This window comes from Gorilla gorilla, chromosome 9 (assembly GCF_029281585.2).
Source record: "Gorilla gorilla gorilla isolate KB3781 chromosome 9, NHGRI_mGorGor1-v2.1_pri, whole genome shotgun sequence".
NCBI lineage: Eukaryota > Metazoa > Chordata > Mammalia > Primates > Hominidae > Gorilla > Gorilla gorilla.
The window spans coordinates 73,811,515-73,835,073 of NC_073233.2; the positions used below are offsets into that span (position 1 = coordinate 73,811,515).

Sequence of the window (23,559 nt, forward strand, 5' to 3'; positions counted from 1 at the left end):
GGCCTGGGCTAACCTCCGTTTCTGCTCCCACAAAATAGCACGAAAGAGAATCACATCTCTAGGAGCCACGCCAACCGCCACCCAAAGCTTCGTGGAGTGAGGTCTTTCCACTGGCCTTGTTTTAAGGCTTCGAGTATATGAAAAGTGAATAAATGACAAACCAGGGTTACAAAAATGGTGGCATATTTTATTTTACTTTATATTTTTGAGACCGGGTCTCTGTCACCCAGGCTGGAGTGCAGTGGCTCGATCTCGGCGCACTGCAGGCTCAACTTCCTGAGCTAAAGGGATTCTCCTGCCTCAGCGCCCCCTCCAAGTAAGTGGGACTACAGGCGCGCGTCACCACGCCCAGGTAATTTTTATGTTTTTTGTAGAGATTGGGTCTCGCCGTATTGCCCAGGCTGGGTGGTATATTTTAAATGTTTGCGATAAGGTAATGTTTTGAACTAACCACACATAAAATGCAATATGATAGTATTACTCAGGATAATTTCAGGAGCTATAACGAGTTTTAATTCAGGGCTACTACAGGTGTCCTGAGGTCTGATAAACGCCATCTTCATTACAGTCAGTGCCTTTCGGAGGCTTGTGGCCACCAGACTTGTTTGGAGAGTATGTCAAAGGTGAGTGAATGTGAGGCAGGTATCATCCTCATCCCTGTTTTACAGATGGGGAAACTGAGGCTGGGAGATGCTGAAATGAATTGCTTAAAGTCGCTAAGTGAGTAGCTGGCACAGGTTGCCAAGTCACAGCCGTGGGCACTCCAAGCCCAGGCTCAGCCAAGATTTTCAAAGCCCTTACACCTTCACAGACACCTTGTCGCACATCCAGAATGTTAGTGCTGGGCACCATCCCAAAGCTTCTCTCTGATTACTTCCATCATAGATGAGGAAACTGAGGCCCAGATGGAGTACTGAGCTGTCAGTTGTCACACGACTACAGAAAGAGGGCTGGGGCCAGGTGTGGTGGCTCATGCCTGTAATCCTAGCACTTTGGAAGGCCAAGGCAGAAAGAACCATTTGAGACCCCATCTCTACAAAAAATTATAAAATTTTCCGGACATGGTGGTACACCTGCCTTGTGGTCGCAGCTGTTCTGGAGGCTGAGGCGGGAGGATGGCTTAAGCCAGGGAGGTTGAGGCTGCGGTGAGCTGTGACTGCGCCACTGCAGTCCAGCCTGGGGGACAGAGCAAGACTCAAAGTAAATAGATCAAGAGAGGGCTGGGCTCTCCTGCTTCTCCATCGGTCCTTCCATTTCATCAGCTCTAGCTTTGCCCTCTGGGCTACTTTCCTTGGGAACACAGGCCAGAAGTCTGTGGGTGCACTCAGGACTTAGAGCCAGGAAGTCCAGATTGCCCCTGGGGTTCTAGTCCCAGAGCTACCATTTTCTGTCTGTGTGACACTGGGCAGGTCACCTTCCTTCAACTGGGCCTCCCTGCTGATCTCACGGAGCTCTTGTGGGATCAAATGAGATCACAGACATGAAAGTGCTTTGTAAGCTGTAAAGTGTCATGCACTCAGAAAGTGGTTACCAGCCTGGTGCCTCTCTTTTGCCTTTGAGCGACCCAATGCTTGTCACCCTCTTGTCATCATCATCTCTGTGTGTGTGTGTGTGTGTGTGTGTGAGAGAGAGAGAGAGAGAGAGAGAGAGAGAGAAAGAGAGAGAGAGAGAAAGGAGAGGAGAGTGTTTTTGAGGCAGTGTGATCCGTGGACAGAACACCCGTGCTGGGGTCAGACAGCTCTGGGGTCTGGGTTTGAATGTGGTTAGGCTGCTCACCAGTTGTGTGACCTAGGTGAGGCACACAATCTCTCAGAGCCTCTTTCTTTATCTGTGAAATGGAGACATAATGATAACTATCTCAAGGGTTGTTGGAGGACACAAGTAATGTCACATGCTTAGCACAGCACATAGTAAGAATTTGACACATAGGCTGGGTGCCGTGGCTCACGCCTGTAATCCCAGCACTTTGGGAAGCTGAGGCAGGTGGATCACGAGGTCAGGATTTCGAGACCAGCCTGACTAACATGGAGAAACCCCGTCTTTACCAAAAATACAAAAATTAGCTGGGCATGGTGGCCCATGCCTGTAGTCCCAGCTGCTTGGGAGGCTGAGGCAGGAGAATCGCTTGAACCCGGGAGGCGGAGGTTGCAGTGAGCCAAGATCGCTCCATTGCACTCCAGCATGGGCAACAGAGTGAGACTCCGTCAAAAAACAAAACAAAACAAAAAAACCCAGGGGTGAGAGCCTTTGGGACTGATCACACGTGAAGGTACTCACACAGCACATGTGCACACACACTGATACCTCAACTTCTTGGCAGAGCCCAAGCTGGACAGGTCAAGTGTGACACAGGTAACCAGGGGAGGGGTGACACAGGTCAGCCTTGACTGTATTCACTTGCCTGCTCCAGAAACATCACCCTGCACCCGACCCCACCGCCCCCAAGCAGTGGATGCTGGGGCCACTGGGGCAGCTGAGGGAGCAGGGGTTCAGGTCTGGGGTGTGTGTGTGTGTGTGTGTGTGTGTGTGTGTGTATTACATGACTTTGAAAGTCTCTTCCTGCTCTAACCGTCACTGGAGCCACAAGGAGGTCCTTTCAGAGGGAGCACATTCCAACCTCCTCAGTCACTAACCCCCGCCTTGTGGCCGTAAAAACGTTCCTGGCCTCTGACCTCACCAGCTTCCACCCAGGGAGGCCAGGAGAGAACCCCAGGGGGCCACAGCCATCGCTGGAAGTTTGGGGGCAGGGAGGCCTGAGGGACCCTGCCACTGTGCCTTGGTGGCTCTGTAAGACTGGCTCAGTCCCTTCCCATCTCTGAGCCCCAGAGAATCCCTGCCTTTTGGGGCTGCAGTGAAGGAGAGGAGGCTTGGCACCCTGTGCATTCTCAGCATGGCCAGGGCATTGGAGGTGATATTTCTGTTTATCAGTTTCTATTCACTCTTTAATTGAAGTCTATGTTGTTTTTGTTTGTTTGTTTGTTTGGTTTGAGATAGGATCTCACTCTGATGCCTAGATGCCTAGGCTGGAGCGCACTGGCAGGATCGCAGCTCACTGCAGCCTCAACCTTCTGGGCTGAAGCGATCCTCCCTCCTCAGTCTTCCGAGTAGCTGGGGCTACAGGCGCGTGCCACTACACCCAGCTAATTTTTTTTGGCTCAAGCAATCTGCCTGCCTCGGTCTCACAAAGTGCTAGGATTACAGGCGTGAGCCACCGCACCTGGCCTTTGAAGTTTACATTTTTACTTGAGATTAAATTCATGTAACAAACAATTAACTACTTTAAAGTGTACACTTCAGTGCCATTTATTACATTCACAATGTTGTACAACCACCACCTTTCTTTAGTTTCAAAACTTCATCACTCCAGAAAACACCCCACACCTATGAAGTAATTACTCCCTATTTCCCCCTTCCCTCATCCCATGGTATCCACTAATTTGCTTCCTGTCGCTATGGATTTGCCCATTCTGGGCATTTCAAATAAATGGACTCATTCATATATTATGTGGTCTTTTGTCTGACTTCTTTACTTAGCATAACATTTTTGCTTTTTTTTTTCTTTCTTTCTTCTTCTTCTTCTTCTTTTTTTTTAGATGGAGTCTTGCTCTGTTGCCCATACTGGAGTGCAGTGGCCCAATCTTGGCTCACCGCAGCCTCTGCCTCCTGCACTCCTCAAGTGATCCTCCTGCCTCAGCCTCCCAAACTGCTGGGATTCCAGGTGTGAGCCACCGCACCGGGCCAGCATAACATTTTCTTTTCTTAGTATTATTATTTTTTTTAGAGACGGAGTTTCGCACTGTCGCCCAGGCTGGAATGCAGTGGCATGATCTCTGCTCACTGCAAGCTCCACCTCCTGGGTTCACAGCATAACATTTTCAAGGCTCATTCATGTTATAGTATGTATCAGTACTTTGCTCATTTATATGGCTGAGTATATATAACCATTTATTTATTTATTTATTTATTTATTTATTTATTTATTTATTTATTTATTTATTTTTGAGACGGAGTCTCACTCTGTCGCCCAGGTTGGAGTGCAGTGGCACGATTTTGGCTTACTGCAAGCTCTGCCTCCCGGGTTTGTGCCATTCTCCTGCCTCAGCCTCCCGAGTAGCTGGGACTGTAAGCACCTGCAACCACGCCCGGAAAATTTTTTGTATTTTTAGTAGAGACAGGGTTTCACCGTGTTAGCCAGGATGGTCTCGATCTCCTAACCTCGTGATTTGCCCACCTCGGCCTCCCAAAGTGCTGGGATTACAGGCGTGAGCCACCTCGCCCGGCCTATATATATAACTATTTATTTATTCATAAGTTGATGGACATGGGATATTTCCACTGTTTGACTATTATGAATAATGCGGTTATGGACATTTCTGTACAAGTTATTGTGTGGATATATGTTTTCATTTCTCTTGAATATATACCTAAGAGTGGAATACCAGGTTACATGGTAATCTTCTGAGGAACTGCCAGACTGTTTTACAAAGTGACTATACCATTCTACACTTCCACCAGCAGTGCACAAGGGATCTAATTTCTCCAAACCTTTGCCAACCCTTGTTATTTTCCTTTTTTTTATATTAACGACATCCTAGAGGGTATGCAGTGGTATCTCATTGAGTTTTGATTTGATTTGCATGTCCTTAATGACCAATGAACCTCTTTTCCTGTGTTTTTGGTTTCATCTGTATGTTTTTTTTGTTTGTTTTTTTAGTTGGAGTCTCGCTCTGTCGCCCAGGCTGGAGTGCAGTGGCGCGATCTCCGCTCACTGCAAGCTACACCTCCCGGGTTCACGCTGTTCTCGTGCCTCAGCCTCCCGAGTAGCTGGGACTATAGGCGCCTGCCACCACGCCTGGCTAATTTTTTGTACTTTTAGTAGAGACGGGGTTTCACTGTGTTAGCCAGGATGCTCTCGATCTCTTGACCTTGTGATCCGCCTGCCTCGGCCTCCCAAAGTGCTGGGATTACAGGCATGAGCCACCGCACCGGGCGTTTTTTGGACAGATATCTATTCAAACCTTTACTTTTTTTTTTTTTGTAGAAACGAGGTCTCAATATATTGCCCAGGCTAGTCTCAAATTCCTGGCCTCAAGTACTTCTCCTGCCTTCACCTCTCTTCACGCTGAAATGACAGGTGTGAGCCACTGCTCCCAACCATTGCCCAGACTGGAGTGCAGTGGTGCGATCTTGGCTCACTGCAGCCTTCACCTCCTGGGTTCAATTGAGTCTCCTGCCTCAGTTTCCCGAGTAGCTGGGATTACAGGCATGTGCCACCATGCCCGGGTAATTTTTGTATTTTTAGTAGAGACAGGGTTTCACCATGTTGGCCAGGCTGGTCTCTAACCCCTGACCTCAAGTGATCCACCCACCTCAGCCTCCCAAAGTGCTGGGATTATAGGCGCCCGCCACCACACCTGGCCCATTGCCCATTCTTAATTTTTTTTTTTTTTTTTGAGACGGAGTTTTGCTCTTGTCACCCAGGCTGGAGTACAATGGTGCAATCTCAGCTCACCGCAATCTCCGCCTCCCTGGTTCAAGCGATTCTCCTGCCTCAGCCTCCTGAGTAGCTGGGATTACAGTCACGCGCCACCACACCTGGCTACTTTTGTATTTTTAGTGGAGACAAGGTTTCTCCATGTTGGTCAGGCTGGTCTCGAACTCTCAACCTCAGGTGATCCAACCACCTCGACATCCCAAAGTGCTGGGTTTACAGGCGTGAGCCACTGCGCCCGGCCAATTTTTTTTTTTTTAATGTTGAGTTGTTCTTTTTATATTCTGGATACTAAACCTTTATCAGTTATATGATTTGCAAACATTTTCTTTTATTCTGTATGTTGTCTTTTCACATTCTTGAAAATGTTCTCTTTTTTTTTTTGGAGACGGAAAAATGTTCTTTGATGCACAAAATGATGCATTACTATTTTTTATTGAAGTCCAATGTATCTTTTTGTTGTTGTTGCTCATGCTTTGGGTGTCTAATGTAAAAATCCATTGCCAAATTCGAGGTCATGAAGATTTACTTCTATGATTTCTTCTAAGAGTTTATAGTTTTAGCTCTTAGATTTAAATTGTTGACTAAATTGAAGTCAAGCACACATACAGTAAAGTGCACACATCAGTGTGTTCAGCTTAATGACTTTAAAATAATTCATTGTTTTTTATTATTATTATTTTGAGACGGAGTCTTGCTCTGTTGCCCAGGCTAGAGTGCAGTGGCACGATCTCAGCTCACTGCAACCTCTGCCTCCTGGGTTCAATAAATACTCTTGTCTCAGCCTCCTGAGTAGCTGGGACTACAGGCATGCGCCACCACACCCGGCTAATTTTTGCATTTTTAGTAGAGATGGGGTTTCACCTTATTGGTCAAGCTGGTCTCGAACTCCTGACCTCAGGTGATCTACCTGCCTCGGCCTCCCAAAGTGCTGGGATTACAGGTGTGAGCCTCCGCACCCCGCCTTATTTATTATTATTTTTAAGACAAGGTCTCACTCTATCTCCCAGGCTGGAGCACAGTGGTGCAGTCATAGCTAACTGCAACCTTGAACTCCTGGGCTCAAGCTATCCCCTAACCTCAGCCTCCCAAGTAGCTGGGACTACAGGTCTGCCACCATGCCAATTATTTATTTATTTATTTATTAGTAGAGAAGAAGCTGTTGCCCAAGCTAATCTCAAACTCCTGAGCTTGAGTGATCCTCCCGCCTCCGTCTCTCAAAGTATTGGGATTACAAGTATGAACCACCAAGCCCAGCCTCAATGACTTCTGCATCTATATAAACCCATGTAACTACCACCCTTATCATGATGATGTTTTTAGCAACTCGGAAGGCTCCTCTGAGTCACACTCCCCACCCATAAGTAGCCACTATTCTGACTTCTGTCATCATAGATTAGTTTTGCCTGTTCTTCAACTTAATATACATTTGACCATATGGCATGTTCTCTTTTGGTCCTGGCTTCTTTTAGTCAACATGTCTGCGGGCTTCATCTGTGTTACTGAGTGACCTGGTAGCTTGGTCTTTTCTGTTGCTGCATCCCATTGCACAAATATTCCACAATCGGTCTCTCCATTCTCCATTCCCCTGCTGATGACTTGGGGGGCCTTCCAGTTTTGGACTATTATGAATAAGGCTGCCATGAATATCCTCGATACATCCTTTTGGGAGCCAGTTGTATTCATTTCTCTTGGCTATGTGCCCGGGTTGGGAGGAATTATTGGGTCATATTGTTGGTGTACATTCAGCTTGAATCGATCCTCTCCACCAGTGCTCCAACGTGGATGTACCATTTTGCATCCCACCCATGTTGTTCAGTGGGTAACAGTTCCAGTTGCTCCACATCTGGAGACGACTTTTTTTTTTTTTTGAAACAGGGTCTTGCTCTGTCACCAAGGCTGGAGGGCAGTGGTGTGATCTCAGCTTGCTACAACCTCTGCCCCCCAGGCTCAAGTGATTCTCCTGCCTCAGCCTCCCAAGTAGCTGGGACTACAGGCGCCTGCCACCATGGCCGTCTAATTTTTGTATTTTGTGGAGACGGGGTTTCATCATGTTGGGCAGGCTGGTCTCGAACTCCTGACCTCAGGTCATCCGCCCACCCTGGCCTCCCAAAGTGCTGGGATTACAGGCATGAGCCATGGCACCTGACCTGGAGATGACATTTTAATTCACTTCTACAAACATTTATTTTCCTTGGTCCTGGCCCCATCCTCTCTCCCCTGAATGCTCTCCACAGCTTCCAGCTCAGCACTTCCCACCCTGCAGCCTTAGGGATTGTTTTAATCACAAAAAATTTTAAGAGTCTGAGCATTTCACCCTCAGACTTGGACCTATCCCAGCTGGAACTGCTACCCAGGAAGGCCTGAAGCCTGGGAAGGGATGGGCTAAGGGTGCTTGGCGTACCCTGTGTTCTTTTAGGTTACGTGCTGCCTGGGAGACTTGAGGGGCTAAGAGGATAACACTAGTGGCTCTTGCTCATTGAACACTGATGAACCAGATGCCATTCCAAGTAACATGTTTAATCCTCACAGCAACTCTGTGAGAGAGATGGTATAATACACCCATTTTACGGATCAGGAAATGGAAGCACAGAGAAATTAAGCAACTTGCTAAAAGCCACACAGTGAGGAAGGAAAGTGTGCGGAATCCAGATCCTCGTAAATCTGGCGGGGCTTGGCAGAATGCACAGGCTTTTCCTTCATAGGCACCTGCTCACTCTCAGCCCCAGGCTGCCAGACGGAGCCCCTCACCTTTGCACAGATGGCTCCCTCTGCCCAAGGGACCTCCCTTGTCCCCTCACCTGGCTGACTCTTATGCTGCAGCTTTCAGTTGCCCCACCATTTCCTCAGCAAGGTATTCTGCGAGCCCCAACCCAAGTGAAATCCCTTAATCCCTTATGCAATGAGCAATACAGTCCCCTCGTGCAATGAAGGACATTACCTTTTATTCTCCCTGCTTGGAATAATGTTTGAAGGTATTGCATTTTGGAGACAGATATGCGTGTATCTATATGTATATCTGTATCTGCATCTACCAAGTTGATGGCCATAAAAAGGGGATGTGGAAAAGAAATTATTTTATTTTATCATATTTTATTTATTTATTATTTAAGATGAAGTCTTGCTCTGTCGCCCAGGCTAGAGAGCAGTGGTGCGATTTTGACTTACTACAACCTCTTCCTCCTGGGTTCAAGCAGTTCTCCTGCCTCAGCCTCCTGAGTAGCTGGGACTGCAGGCACCTGCCACCATGCCCGGATACTTTTTTGTCTTTTAGTAGAGACAGGGTTTCACCATGTTGCCCACGGTGGTCTTGAACTCGTGAGCTCAGGCAATCAGCCCACCTTGACCTCCCAAACTGCTAGGATTATAGGAGTGAGCCACCACACCTGGCCTGGAGAAGAAATTATTTTAAAACGTCGTTTTTATTTTTTATGTTGCTTTACACTAAAACATTTAATTGCATTTCTTTTTCGACTAGGTAATACATTAAGATATTTTAAAATTCAAAAGCTACAAAAGGGGTAGAGTGAGAAGCCTCCCCTCCACTGTAACCAGTTTCTTGCGTATTTTTTTACCCAGAAGGTAGCCTATCTACATCCCGTATCGTTTCTTGCTTTTTGGTTTTCTAATAATAATCTTGGAAGATCTTTCACTGAGTATATGTAGATCTGCCTCTCTGGAAAGAAAAATCTAGCTGAGCACTGTGGCACACGCTTATAATCCTAGCACTTCGAGAGGCTAAGGCAGGAGGATCACTTAAGCCCAGGAGTTGGAAGCTGCAGTGAGCTGTGATCAGACCACTGCACTCCAGCCTGGGCAACAGAGTGAGAGCCTGTCTCACGAAAACAAAAACAAAAGCTACCTCGTCGTGGTTTATCTTACATTCAGTAGAATGCACACTTTGTTAATGTGCTGGTTATGTGTATACATCTGCGTAGCCACGTTCCAATCCAGATACAGAACATTTCCATCCCCCTAGAAAGTTCTCTCCTGCCTCTTTGCAGTCGATTCCCCCACCCCAGGAAATCACTTAACTCATTTCTGTTGTCATCGATTAGTTTTGTCTGTTGCAGAATTTCACATCAATGGAATCGTTCACCGCGTGCTCTTTTGTGCCTGGCTTCTGTCCCCCACTGCATGGATGTACCACAGTTTCTTTATCCATTCTTCTGAATTAACTGAACTAAAAGTTGAATGGAGCCAGATGTCGGGGAGGTAGGGACGATTAAAGACTTAGTCCCAGGCGCGTGATGGCGGGTGCCTGTAGTTCCAGCTACTCGGAAGGCTGAGGCAGGAGAATGGTGTGAACACGGGAAGCGGAGCTTGCAGTGAGCCGAGATCACGCCACTGCACTCCAGCCTGGATGACAGAGCAAAACTCTGTCTCAAAAAAAAAAAAAAAGACTTGGTCCCAGGCCAGGGGTGGTGTCTCATGCCTGTAATCCCAGCACTTTGGGAGGCCAAAGGGGGCAGATCACTGGAGGTCAGGAGTTCAAGACCAGCCTGGTCAACATGGTGAAACCCTGTCTCTACTAAAAATACAAACATTAGCTGGGTGTGGTGGCGCACTCCTGTAATCCCAGCTACTTGAGATGCTGAGGCAGGAGAATCACTTGAACCCGGGAGGCAGAGGTTGCAGTGAGCTGAGATCGCGCCATTGCACTCCAGCCTGGCCAACAGAGTGAGACTCCGACTCCAGAAAAACAAAAAACAAAAAAACCCCAGCAACTTTGTCCTCCTGGCCGCAAGGCACTTTCAGCCCAGAGAGGTGGTCAGACACTCAGACTAGTCCTGGTGCTAAGGAGACAGTGCTGGGGGGAGGAGCCAGAGAGTGCCAGGGCCATTACTGGAGCCCCAAAAGGAAGAGTTCTTTCCACCTGTGGTGGGGGTGGGTAGGAGAAGACTTCCTGGCACAGGAGGATTTGGGAAAAATATTCATAAAAAGTGGGGCTCGCTTTCCCTCACCAGCCACCCCTCCAGCCCAGGACTGTGGGGTGAACATCAAAGACACAGCTCCAGCCTGGCTGGGTCTCTAGTAGTTCAAGTGACTTCATTATGTGACTTCGGGTCAGTCTCTTTCCCTCTGGGAGCCTCAGTTTCCCCTTCCTGCAGATGAGTGGTTTACATACTGTGGACCCTGAAACTAGAGGTTTCCATGGAGATGACAGGGGCTGGGATGGGGTTTTGGGCCCCTCATCCTTGCTTCAGTAAGCGTCACTCAGCAGGCAGGAGGGGCTCTGGCAGTGGACGACTTGGGTTTGAATTTCAGTTCAGCCACTTCCTGGCTGGGCAAGCTGGGCAATTCCCTAACTTCTCAATGCCTCAGTTCCCTCACTTGTAAAGAGGATGCTGGCCGGGCGCAGTGGCTCACGCCTGTAATTCCAGCACTTTGGGAGGCTGAGGCAGGTGGATCACCTGAGGTCAGGAGTTCAAGACCAGCCTGACTAACATGGAGAAACCCTGTGTCTACTAAAAATACAAACTTAGCCGGGCATGGTGGTGAATACCTGTAATCCCAGCTACTCGAGAGGCTGAGGCAGGAGAATTGCTTGAACCTGGGAGGCAGAGGTTGTGGTGAGCCAAGATCATGCCATTGCACTCCAGCCTGGGCAACAAGAGCGAAACTCCGTCTCAAAAGAAAAAAAAAAGATGCTAATAATTGGACCTGCTTTTCACGGTTGTTGGGGAGTGACTGAGCCATGGCATGGACAGTGCTGAGCATGGCACCAGTACAGTAAGCAATGGATAAATGTTAGTGAGAATTTTCTCGCTGTTTTATTTTGTGCTTTACGGGCAATTTCCTCTGAAGGAAGATATCAGGGGCTCTGCTGTCAGTGCCCAGGATGGATTTGCCTGCTTAGCCTGACCCCTTAAGTTTCTTGGAGTGGCTCCTGCTTCCTGCAGACCCAGGCTCAGACAGTTGGAGCCTGTCACCCAGTTCTCAGGCTCCCCCTAACTCCTCAGACCTGGGCCATACCCCGACCCAGTACCCCATGGGTGCCAGCTCCTGCTCTGGGCCAGGAGTGGGATGAAACGCCTGTCCTGGATGAAAGGCTGGCAGGCCTGGGCTGGGCCAATAAACCGCCCCACCCATCCTGGGAGGACCTCCGGGCACCGGTGTAAACTGAGTCATGGGGGGGTGAGGGGGTGAGTCACACAGCCTGGGAGTGGGAGCCAAATGGGACAGAGCTCGCCTGTGTGGGGTCCCTGGCCCCATCTCAAACAGCCACAACTCAGCCCACCTCCGACACCCATCAGGCCCCTGGCCCATGGCAGAGGTAAGCGGGGCCAGACCAGGTTCCCAGAGGGCAGGAGCCTGGAGGCTGGACTCCCAGCACGCACGCATGTATCTGTGTGTGAGTTTGTGTCATGTGTTGTGAGGGGTGGGTGGCAGACCGGAAAGGGAGGCTCTGACTCGGGAGGAAAGGATGGATTGGGGTTTGGAAAAGAGTCAAAGCCCTGGAGAGATTTTGGCGGGAATGCTTCGCTGCCCTCTCCTGGCCTCTGAGGGTTGGGCTGATTTTCCTGCCTGAACCAGCTTTCTCCCTTTAGGGGAGGGAGGAAGAGGAACTGGGCCCTGGTGGGTGACCTCCCCGTCCTCTAGGGTCTACAGAGGGCAGACTCGGTCGGAGGAGGGAAGATCCCCAGAAGCCAATTTGGGCTTCGCCCCAGAAAGGTCTTTACCCTCGGGGCCAGAGCTGCTCAGGGACCAGGGACAGAGCTCCCTGGGACACAGGTGTGTACAAGGACTCTTGGGAGTTGTGGAGGTCCCCAGAGCATTTCTAGCCTTGACCTTGGCCAAGTTGCCAAGTTATTTAACCTCTTTCTGCCTCAGTTCCCTCATGAGTAAAAGGTGAAGGTCTGTGAGGACCATAATGAGTTAATGCATCTGAACTGCTTAGGGTGTGCCTGGCACGGAGTAGGTCTGTATACAGGTTTGCTGTTTTTCTTTTTCTAGACAGGTTTGCCAGGCTGGAGTGCAGTAGCTGGATCATGGCTCACTGAAGCCTTGACCTCCCAGGCTCAAGCGACCCTCCTCCCTAATAGCCTCCTGAGTGCTGGGAGTATAGGAATGTGCCACCATACCTGGCTTTTTTTTTTTTTTTTTTTTTTTGGTAGAGATGGGGGTCTCATTGTGTTGCCCAGGCTGGTCTTGAACTCCTGGGCTCAAGCAATCCTTCTGCCTTGGCCTCCCAAATTGCTGTTATTATAAATATGAGCCACCATGCCCAGCCCATGTTTACTTTTACTATTTGAGCCTGTTTTCTTATCTATAAAATGGGTAAGAAAGGACCCCTGAGGGAGGTGGCCCTTGTACAGGTTTCTCTCTGGTCCCAGTCTCTGGTTTTATTCCCTGGGAAGTTGCCCCCTAAGCCCTGCCACCCTGCCTGACTCTATCTCCCTGGGATTTTTTCCCAGTAAGCAAAGGAAGATGGGGTTGGTGGGCTTCTCAGCTGGGTGTCCTCAGGTTTACCCCTAGGTGCCTGGGGGATGTGTGTCAGAGGAGTGGGGAGTTTCCCTCCTCAGATGAATCAGCTGTGTGACCCGATCCTCATCCCTGCCAGAGCCCCTCCCAGCCGGCAAGAGTGGGGCGCAGCTGCCCCACTGGGAAAATCCCCCAAATCCTGCCAAAGCTCTTGCTGAAGAGTTCTCTTGACTCAGCTGTTTTAGTCCTCTTTGAGTCTGCCCAAGTTCCAACAGGAGTCAAGTCGGGCAGATTCTCTCCTTCCCTGGACAGACCCTCTGGAGCCTCCTCCCTGGGGTCTGGGGTTTGCAGTATGTGGGAGTGGGAGGAAAAGGAGTTGGGGCTTTTTCCTGGCCTCAGTCACCCTTCCCCTGGTTTTATAAAAGGAGCAGAGCACAGGACTTGTCCAAGTTTGCCCAGCACCCCCTGGGCCAAAGGCACTTCCCTGCTCCAAGGTAGGAACAGGCCAGCCAAATAGGGCAGAACTCACTGCCAGCCTGAGGGGGTGGGTTTTGGAGGGCCATTGACCTGGCAGGGGGCCAGTTCCCACTGTAGACCTGGAGACGCTTCCTGCTCAGTAGGCTTCGTCATTGCACTCTCTAGGCCTGTTTTTTCATCGGTAAAAAAGGGACTTTCGGCGGGGCATGATGGCTCATACCTCTAATCCCAGCACTTTGGGAGGCAAAGGTAGGCGGATCACCTGAGGTCAGGCGTTTGAGACCAGCCTGGCCAACATGGCAACCCAGGAGGCGGAGGTTGCAGTGAACTGAGATCATGCCACTACTCCAGCCTGAGTGACAGAGTGAAACTCCGTCTAAAAAAAAAAAAAAAAATAGACTCTCAGTTTTGGCCCAGCTTCTCTCCCAGGTGGTTCTGAGGACCCAACCTCCTGTGTGCTTTAGAAACCAGATGCTGAGTCCTTGCAGGGTCTCATGTATCCTTGCAGCCCCCACCCCAACAGCACTTCGATAAAGTGGGGGTTCAACAGTGCATAAGGTGCCCTGGAGTTGGATGAACTGGGTTTGAATCTTGGCTCTGCCACTTACTTTCTCCATAACCTTGAGCCAATTATTGAACTTGTCTGGGTCTCAGTTTCCTCTTCTGCAAAATGGCAATAATAACAGAGCCAGGTGAAACTTAGATGAAATCATGTAGGTAAACGCTTAGCACCGTGCCTGGCTCTTGTCATGAATAGAATGAGGAAACTGAGGCCCAGAGAGAGAGTGGCTTTCATTCACTCACTCATTTATTCCAGAATGTTTGGCTGAGTGCAGGGGCTCATATTTGTAATTCCAGCACTTTGGGAGGCTGAGGTGGTAGGATCACTTGCGCCCAGGAGTTCAAAGCTGCAGTGAGCCATGATCATGTCATCGCATTCCAGCCTGGGCAGCATAGCAAGACCCTATCTCAAAAAAGAGGCCGACTGCGGTGGCTCACGCCTGTAATCCCAGCACTTTGGGAGGCTGAGGCGGGCGGATCATGAGGTCAGGAGATTGAGACCATCCTGGCTAACACGGTGAAACCCCATCTCTACTAAACATCCAAAAAATTAGCCAGGCGTGGTGGCGGGCGCCTTGTAGTCCCAGCTACTCGGGAGGCTGAGGCAGCAGAATGACGTGAACCCGGGAGCCGGAGCTTGCAATGAGCTGAGATTGCACCACTGCACTCCAGCCTGGGCGATAGAGCGAGACTCCATCTCAAAAAAAAAAAATGTTAATTTGGCATCTGCACTAGGTTGGGCCCTATGCCGGATGCTGGAGGATAAAGCATTGCCACTGTCTGAAGGGATCTTACACACAGATGAGAGCAGCAGGCGGGCGGGAGCTGTGGGAGCCTAAGGGACATGCCTGCAACACTTGGGGTGAGGAAGGATCTGGAAGCATCCTGAAGAATTACACCTGAGCCAGTGGGTCTGCAACGTGGCGCCAGCCAGGGAAGTGGGCGAGGGTAAGCTAAGCAGAGGCTACGGCACCAGCAAAGGCGTGAAAGTGAGAAAGGCCACCATGTGTACAAGAAAGTCACACGCAGCTCAACGTTCTTGGACAAGGAGTGCAAAGCAGGGAATGGAGATGGGATGAGGCAGAAGGGTCCAGCAGGGGCTGGAGTCGCCAATTACCTCATTCATTCATGTAATAACTTACGGAGTCGTTGTTCTGGCCAAGCACTGTGGTAGGCTCTGGGAACAGGGCTGAGATCTAGCTACTGTTCCTGCCTTCACAGAGCACAGTGTGGGCATGGGGCTTAGGGGCCAGCAGGAGACAGACATCAATCAAGCCATTACACAAGTCACCACACACTCCGGCCATCACGGCTGCAAGGCAGGTGCTCAAGCAGAAGGAACAGCCCGAGGCCCAGGGCTGTGCACCAGGGGGTGAAGGAAGTAACAGATGGCTCCAGCAGGGTGAGCATTGGCAGAAAGGGGTGCCCGAGGGAAGCGGGGGCAGTCTATGGGAACCAGGTCACGGCCAGTGCAGGAGAGCAGACTCCATCCTGCAGGCTGTGGGGAGCCATGGAAGGGCTTTTGGCAGGACATGGCCACTCTGCAGGAGGGATCTGTTGACCTGGCTGTGGAGAACGGAGCGGGGACAAGAGGAGGGTGGAAGTGGCTTGGGAGACGGTGAGTTGTGGGCTGGGGCAAGGCACAGGGATGAAGAGGGGCTGTGTGTGTGACACACTCAGCTATGGAAGAAGCCAGTGCTGTTGACCCCACTTGGGCATCTCTGCGGGACCCATGAGGTACCTTGGCCCACTTTGGTGGAGTGCAAGGCCCTGGCAGCCCGAAGGAGGCAGAGCACCAGGCTCCAACTCGGAGACCACCCAGCTCTGGGGACTTCCCAAGGCTGGGCAGAGGGGGACTCAGCCCTGGGGAAGCTCAGGGTGGGGAGGAAGCTGGAGAGAGCACTGAGCCAGCATCTCATGACTCAGCCACTTCCACCCAGTCAGCCCGGTGGCATCTCCGCTCCCCTGCTCTAAATTCCGATTCGGTGAGACTGCTGGAGGCTGAGTCAGTCCCGGCACGGCACGAGAGCTGTGTCCCAAGGGGCTCCCTGCCAGACACCCTGGCCCCCAATCAAGGCCAGGGCCAGGCACAGGGCTGGAGAGGTCGCGGGGTGCAGAAGCCAGGCTACAGCAAGTCCCAGCACAGTGGGGCGGCCTAGTGAGATCACATAAGTGAACATGCTTTGTGAGTTATGAAAAGCTCACTGTTTTCCTCAGTGGGCTCAGGGACCTCATTGCCTGAGGAAGGGACTGGGATGCAAGTCCTAGCTCTGCCCACCTCATCACATGACACTGAGAAAACTCCTTTCCCCTCTTGGCTTCAATTTCCTTGACCGCAGAATGGGGCCAACATCTCCCAAAGGGGTTGGGAGAATTAAATTTAATGCATATGAAAGCGCTTTGCAAACTGTCTAGTGGGCCCTATGATGGTCAGGGTGGTAGGAGAGGAGAGTATGAATGGCAGGGCTTCCAGAGAGACTACCTAGGGTTGTGCAGGTTGTTCACTGCACAAGGATGTCCAGCCTAGGGTGCTGAAATCCAGCCCATCCCATCCTCTGCTCCCCAAACCGCATACCCCGGCCTAGGACTGCTTGGACTTGGTACCTTTCTCTAATATGCACAAATGCACCCTGAGGGCTAGCAGTGGCCCCTTAGACGTTCCTGGAGGGGTCAATCCCTGGAATTATGGAAAATCTCTGAGAAACTAATTAGGGATGGAGGGGAAGTGGGGCTGGTTTTGCAGAGGTTCTTAGAGACAGGGCCTAACCTCAGCAGTGAGGCACAACTTATTGCTAGGGGCAGCTATGGGGGCCTGGCCGGGTCAAGGGGGTAGTCTCTCCTAGCCCTGCCCCTCCCTAGCAATGAAAGCAGGTAACCACCAAGGCAGTATTTTAAAAAACACTCAAGACACAGACCCAAGCCGGGTTTTATTGAAATGCCAGGAGCAGGCACATGTCAAAGTAGCCAAAGAAGGGGGGACAGTGGTACAGGCTGTGTAAGTTGGCAGGGATGGGCAAGCCTCATGTCCATGGTCCTGGCATCCCCTCTGCCAGGGGATAAGTAGGCACAACTACCCTCCCCTCAAAATGGCATGCTCAGGCCAGTGGGGCCCCTACCCTTGAACCATGAAGGCTCCAAGAAGGGCTGCAAGCACTAAGTTTTCTCTCTCCTGAGGGGGAAGGAAAGAAGGGGAGATGCAGGAGGAAGGGGAGGTATAGCGGGGGATGAGCGTTCCAAGAAGTCTCTCCTCCTAGGTGTCTGCACCCAACTCATGGTGCTGGGCAGTGGAGAGGAGCAGCATTACAAAGGGAGGCTGAAGGCTCATCCCTCAGGGAACCGGAGCCCCCCAGCCTGTGGGGCTTGTGTCAGCCCTGAACAGAGGGCAGAAGTTCAAGGGGACTGAAGATGCAGGTAGTTCCCAAGTGACCTAGGAGTCCCCAGAGCTGGGGGGTGTGGCCTTCATGGGACAAGGAGGAAGACAGGAGGATCCATCCCCAGCATGGAGGGGGGAGTGGGCAGTCTCCCCAGTTTGGCCCCTCTAGGTCAGTTCCACGTTGTTGGCACGGTCAAGCACTCGGGAGCCACGGGCACTGCCCCCAAGCTGGAAACGGCTCTCATAGAGAGTGGGGCAGAGGTGCCAGCGATTGGCCCGGTAGATGCCCAGGTAGGTGTAGACATCAGGCTTGTAGGTGAGCAGGCACTTAATGCCTGCCGCACGGATGGCTGAATCCGCCTCCAGTACACCCAAGCGGTCCGTGAAGTCGTCCGTGTAAACACAGATGACCTGGCGCCCACCCTCCTTGGCCCGTGGGCTCACCTTCGCCACCTGAAGCTGGCCTTCAACCACGGCCCGGGCAATGCCAGCCCAGGCGTGGTCCAGCTTGAAGCCCGGTGCCAGATGCATAAGCCACTTGCCCGAGAGCACGTGGTGGGTGATGGCGAGCTGGCGCAGGGTACCCGGTGTGATGGGCCGCCCACTGGTCTGCAGAGCTTCCCAGGCTGCCTGCAGGCCCTGCACGTCCCCGGAGTTGGGGCTGTAGCCCTGCCCATACACTGCAATCCAGCCCACAGGCTCTGAGTTGGGTGAACCGGGGTCCCCATAGCGGGTAACTTGGGATGGTGGGTACTTGGCCAGCCAGGCATCCAGCTCAGTGGCAGGCGTTGTGCGGGCATCAAACACTAGCCAGGGGTCCATGTCAGCTGCCATGGCCTCTGCAGCCAGGTGCTCGGCGGTGAAGCCATCCTCACGGCCACCTGGAGAGTCCTCCTCTTCCAGCTCCTCACCTGGTTCCATCCTGCTGTGAGGGAACCGAGTCAGGGCGGGGTCTGAGACAATAACTACAGATGCCAGGCACTGGATTAAACTGTGGCCTTGGGTAAGAGTTACTGTCGATGCGCCTCAGTTGCCTCATCTTTACAATGGGATAACAACTGTTCCTGTCCCGTAGATCCGCTATGAAAATTAGATGCCTGAGGAGTGAGCGCTCCAGAAGGGTTGCTGCAGTTATTACTATTCTCCTTGACTTACAGAAAAGGAAACTGAGGCTGAGAAAAAGGACTTGCCCAAGGTCACACCTGTAGTGCGTGGCAGGGCCGAAGGGTGAATTCAGGCGTGGGAGCAACCGGCCCCAGCTACACCTCCCGGCCCTGCCAAGGCCTCCTTTTCCTGGCAGGTATCCGGTGCGCTGGCATTTAATAGAGGAACGCAAAGAAGCGCACGTTCGCGCAGCTCCCGAGGCCGGCTCTGTAGGGCCAGGCCTCCCGGGCAGGCGTTATCGGGCCCACTTAAAGACGAGGACACTGAGGTCCAGAGAGGTTACAGGCCGTTCCGAGGCCAATGGGGCGGTTCCCAGACTCGAACCTGGGCTTGTTAGAGCCTGCGGGAGAGCAAGGCTCCGGCCGTGCCGCGCCCGCCGCCATTAACGCCCAGGGCCCGAGCTGTGTTCCCGCCCCGGCCCTGCCCTGCCCCTCCCGCCGCCCGCAGTCACCTCCGGCCTTCGCTGCGTTCGACGCCGGCCCAGCCCCGGGCCCGGCTCCGCTCCTGCCGTGGCTCCGCGCCACCGCCGCCACGCCCCACCCCCGCCACGGCCGCCGCCGCCGCCGCCATCTTAGCGCCGCGCCACCTCAACAACAACTTTATAGACAAGCGCAGCCACAGGGCGGAGCCGCGGGCCTCAGCGGCCGCAGCGGCTGCGCTGTGGGGCGGGGCCGGCAGGGGAAGGGGCGGGGCCGACGGGGAGGGGCTGACTCGGGGGCGGGGCCATCGCGGGAACCCCGGGAGGGGCGGGCCGCGGGGGGGCGGGGCCAACGTTCGCTCTTCTGGCCTTGGGGGCGGGCGGGAGCGGCGGTCCAGAGTGGGGAGGGACGCGCACCGCCCAGGAGGCTCCAAGAGGAGGGCATTAGGGCCCTGCGAGCGCGTCTTAACCGGCGGCGCTAGGACTCCGCGGGAAACGGCGGGGGCGGAGCGGGCGGCACCAGGACCCAGGGGAACCGCGGCAGGCGGGCGGCGAGCAGGCCCGGGAGCCGGGAGGCTGCGGGCGGCGGCGCTGGACCCGACGCGGCGAGAGAGGCCCCGAGATGCCGAGCAAGAAGAAGAAGTACAACGCGCGGTTCCCGCCGGTGAGCACGTGGCAGAGCCCGGCAGGAGTGGGCCCGGCTCCCGGGTGGCTTGGGCCCAGTTCCCGCTGGGGAGGCGGGCGCGCCGCGGTGTTCGGGGGCCTGGACGCCCCGCCCCCTCCATGCCCTCCCCGCGTCCGCGTCCCCCGCCTCCTTTCTCCGGGGATGCCCCTTCCTCCCCCAGCACCCCCTTAGGGGACGGTGGCGACGGGGTCTGAACTCTGCTCCCCCACCCGCAGGCGCGGATCAAGAAGATCATGCAGACGGACGAAGAGATTGGGAAGGTGGCGGCGGCGGTGCCTGTCATCATCTGTATCCTGCCGGTGGCGGACCGGGTCGAGGGGCGTGGGGGAGGGAGGCAGCGGGTCGCCCTCTCCCGCCCCGGAGTTCTCCTTGACGCCCCTCAGCCCGGGCGCTCGAGCTCTTCCTAGAGTCGCTGTTGAAGAAGGCCTGCCAGGTGACCCAGTCGCGGAACGCGAAGACCATGACCACATCCCACCTGTGAGCGGCGAGGAGCCGGGAGGGGCCGGCGGGTTTGGCGCGGGGAGTTCACACACTGAGGGAGGCAGAGCCTGGATGGCGAGGGAGGTGGGCGGCAGCTGGGACACCAGGAAGGCCACAGACTGGCATAGGAGAGGCTGAGCTTCCAGGCAGAGGGAGCCACCTGAGTAAAGCAGGGCAGGCCCGGGAGCGGAGATCGGCCCGGGCTCCAGTCTGACATCTGGGGCCCCTTGCTGCCACCCACTGCGGGTTTGGGTGTCTGGGCCCCTCTTGAGTGCCAGCCCCTCCTCACCTCTTCCAGGAAGCAGTGCATCGAGCTGGAGCAGCAGTTTGACTTCTTGAAGGACCTGGTGGCATCTGTTCCCGACATGCAGGGGGACGGGGAAGACAACCACATGGATGGGGACAAGGGCGCCCGCAGGTGGGGCCAGGGCCTGGCATACAGTGGGGAAGGCCAAGGCCACAGGGCTTGGGGGTGGCCAAGGAGTAGGGAGAACTCCGGGCAGATGGACTGTACCTTCCCAAAGGGGCCGGAAGCCAGGCGGCGGCGGCCGGAAGAACGGTGGGATGGGAACGAAAAGCAAGGACAAGAAGCTGTCCGGGACAGACTCGGAGCAGGAGGTGAGTGAGGCCCCAGCCCTTCGCCCTGCCCTTGGTGATGGGACAGGCAGCCTCGCCCCAGGCTGAACTGGCAGGAGGCCAGCTCTCATCCTTTTCTGCAACCTGTTTGCTCACTGGTTTATTTGTAAATTGGGGCTATGAGGGTCTACTGCTGTCCCTGCCACTCCCAGTGATGGGTTCGTGTCTTTTCTTGTCAACTCTGACCTCTGCGGTGCTCACAGGATGAATCTGAGGACACAGATACTGATGGGGAAGAGGAGACATCACAACCCCCACCCCAGGCCAGCCACCCCTCTGCCCACTTTCAGAGGTGAGCAGCCCAGAGGCATGGGAGGGTGCTGGCAGACTCCCCAGAGCCAGCTTACCCCTCTTGTTCTCTCTGGCCCCTTGGTCTTGTTGATTGTGGCAGATTTGGGGGGTGGGAGGAGAATAACTGAGGAGGGCTTGAAGGCAGGAGACTGTTCTCCCGAAAGATCCTGCTCCACCCTGCCAGGGCCCGTGGGTGGGGCCTGGGCCTGCCCTGCGTGAGCTGCCCTGGGCCTTGGCCCCATGGATCTGGAGGGTGGTGGTGGGAGGGTCAGATGGGGGAGGGAGGGTCTTGGCAGCTGCTCCTGTGGAGGGCATGGTGGGGCTCAGGCCTGACTCTCTCCTGCCTTCTGCCCTGCAGCCCCCCGACACCCTTCCTGCCCTTCGCCTCTACTCTGCCTTTGCCCCCAGCGCCCCCGGGCCCCTCAGCACCTGATGAAGAGGACGAAGAAGATTACGACTCCTAGCGCCTTCTGCCCCCCAGACCATAGCCCCTTTTAGTTGGTTTTAGTTGCTCTGGGGGGAGGAGAGAAGGTAGAGCTGTTCTTAAATTTATTAAAAAAATAATAAAAGGGAATCTCAGTGTCTGTTCCAGGCTCTGCGCAGGACGTCATGGTTGCCATCCCATCCACCCACCTGCCTTCCCCACATGAAACCGGGAGCTGGGGCCAGGTGCGGTGGCTCACGCCTGTAATCCCAACACTTTGGGAGGCTGAGGCGGGCAGATCACCTGAGGTCAAGAGTTCAAGACCAGCCTGGCCAACATGGTGAAACCCCGTCTCTACTAAAAATACAAAAATTAGCTGGGCGTGGTGGTACATGCCTGTAATCCCAGCTACTAGGGAGGCTGAGGCAGGAGAATCGCTTGAACCTGGGAGGTGGAGGTGGCAGTGAGCTGAGATCACGCCACTGCACTCCAACCTGGGCGGCAGAGTGAGACTCCATCTCAAAAAAAAAAAAAAAAAAAAGAAACTGGGGGCTGGGGCCGCGTCAGTGGCAGGTGAGGTGGCAGCGAAGGGAGAGAGGGGTCATCCGGGGAGGCTGGAGGCCCTGGGTCTGCTGAGTGTACCATGGCTGCGGACAGAAGGGAGATGGGAGAGCTTGCAAGTGCTGGGCATGCGGGGGACACTTGCCCCGTGGTGCTGCTGACCCCCGGTGGGCTGCTGACCCCCGGCGGGCTGCTGCCCTGCTCTGAGCAGCCCCTTGTCTCTCTGATGGAGACTGTTCTGCCCCCTGTAGGCTGCTGTGAAGGGATAAGTGGGACAGGGAACAGGTACAGGTTTTGGAAACTGTAGAGTCCTGTGTCCAGTGTAGTGAAGGGCAGGTGGAAAGGAGCAAACAGAGAGAGATGGTGGAGGGCCTTGAAGGTGGTTTTTGAGCAGGGCAGTGACACAGTCTGTTCATCCAGATAACCTTTCAGAGCAGACCCAGGAGCTGTGCTGCCTGTAAAGCAGAGGTACTCGGTGAGGCTGGGGAGGGCGCAGGTGGCCCACACGGGGCCTCCTGGAGCCCGCAAGGCATTCAGTTTTAAAGGTCTGCTGGCATGGTGGCATATGCCTATGGTTCCAGCTGCTTGGGAGGCTGGGACAGGAGTTCCAGGCAGCAGTGAGCCATGATTGCACCACTGCACTCCAGCCTGGGCAACAGAGCAAGACCCCATCTTAAAAAAAAAATCTCAAAAAGAAAATGTATACATATAGTCTGTTTCTTAGCAAGCTCACTGGCTTTCTTGTGGGCACTGGTGGCAGCAGGGAACTGACTCAGAAGTCTGGGTGAGGGTGATAGCAGCTGGAGCAGGATGAGATAGGGGCACAGTGAGCAGTGGGCAGACTTGGGTCTGTGCTGGCCTCAGCCTTGAGCATGGAGATGGCTGACTGGACATGGAGGTTGAGGGGATTGTTAAGGGCGACCCCCAGGCTTCTTTCTGCAGCAGCTTTGGTGGGCAGGGGCTCCTTCCCTGCTAGGGGACACAGGAAGAACAGGTTCAGCCTGAAGGTCATAGTCTGGCTCTGATGACTTGGGGGTGCCTGTGAGGCTGCTGGGGGAAGGTGCCGAGTGGATGCGTGAACATAGGGGGACAAAGACGCGTGTAAGCCTCAAAAACAGGTGACGTCGCCGAGCATGGGGTGCTGGGGCAGACCACCAAAGGAGATGAGAGGGCCCAGAACCCAGGCCACCCAGGATCCACGGTGGTGCCCATCCAGGTACATCTGGAAGCAGGGAGAGGTCCAAGTGTCAGATACTGTGGACAGGAGGTGGCGCCTGCAAGGTGTCCCTCGGCTTTCCTGGAGCCTCTACCAGTCCTGCTTGGGCCTTGGTGGTGGTTGTAGGGGGTGAGGGGGCTGGAGGTGAGAGACCCTGAGGCGTGTGGAAGCAGCACTTAGGGATGCCAAGCAGAGACCGCTCAGAGTGAGGGGCACAGGGGTGGGGGGTGGTTTGTTTATTTACATATATATTTACATTATATATTGTATATACATACATTTCTCACACTATATGGATGTATAGGAGTGGTTTTTAGATGGCGAGAATGCAAGCCTTTAGAGAGAGAGGGGCGCAGG

The 23,559-nt window shown here is 53.7% G+C and overlaps 2 protein-coding genes across 3 annotated transcripts; one reads left to right on the top strand and one right to left on the bottom strand.

Annotated features, from left to right (window-relative positions):
• Window positions 1–16,864: 16,864 nt before the first annotated feature.
• Window positions 16,865–19,126, bottom strand: C9H11orf68 (chromosome 9 C11orf68 homolog). Of its 2 annotated transcripts, none has more exons than XM_019036107.4 (2): window positions 18,943–19,126; window positions 16,865–18,252 (listed from the first exon to the last, which is right to left on the bottom strand). In XM_019036107.4, the coding sequence occupies exons 1-2, from the start codon at window positions 19,059–19,061 to the stop codon at window positions 17,493–17,495; spliced, it is 879 nt and encodes a 292-aa protein (XP_018891652.1). In that variant the 5' UTR covers window positions 19,062–19,126; the 3' UTR covers window positions 16,865–17,492. The 2 variants fall into 2 exon arrangements, with proteins under 2 accessions (XP_018891652.1, XP_004051584.1); XM_004051536.5 differs by having other exon boundaries at window positions 16,865–18,249; window positions 18,943–19,124.
• Window positions 19,127–19,288: 162 nt separating this feature from the next.
• On the top strand, window positions 19,289–21,575 carry DRAP1 (DR1 associated protein 1). The gene is made up of 7 exons (XM_031016439.3): window positions 19,289–19,573; window positions 19,810–19,882; window positions 19,978–20,071; window positions 20,373–20,492; window positions 20,599–20,692; window positions 20,914–21,002; window positions 21,360–21,575. The coding sequence occupies exons 1-7, from the start codon at window positions 19,532–19,534 to the stop codon at window positions 21,463–21,465; spliced, it is 618 nt and encodes a 205-aa protein (XP_030872299.1). The 5' UTR covers window positions 19,289–19,531; the 3' UTR covers window positions 21,466–21,575.
• Window positions 21,576–23,559: the final 1,984 nt, after the last annotated feature.

What these genes read in the sequence shown, in the direction of transcription:
- DRAP1 (XM_031016439.3), top strand. Translation starts at nt 19,532, where the DNA reads ATGCCGAGCAAGAAGAAGAAGTACAACGCGCGGTTCCCGCCG. An exon ending in GGGGACAAGGGCGCCCGCAG is followed by an intron (nt 20,493 to 20,598) that starts GTGGGGCCAGGG and finishes ACCTTCCCAAAG; the next exon opens with GGGCCGGAAGCCAGGCGGCG. An exon ending in GGACAGACTCGGAGCAGGAG is followed by an intron (nt 20,693 to 20,913) that starts GTGAGTGAGGCC and finishes CGGTGCTCACAG; the next exon opens with GATGAATCTGAGGACACAGA.
- C9H11orf68 (XM_019036107.4), bottom strand. Translation starts at nt 19,061, where the DNA reads ATGGCGGCGGCGGCGGCGGCCGTGGCGGGGGTGGGGCGTGGCGGCGGT. An exon ending in GAACGCAGCGAAGGCCGGAG is followed by an intron (nt 18,253 to 18,942) that starts GTGACTGCGGGC and finishes GTTCCCTCACAG; the next exon opens with CAGGATGGAACCAGGTGAGG.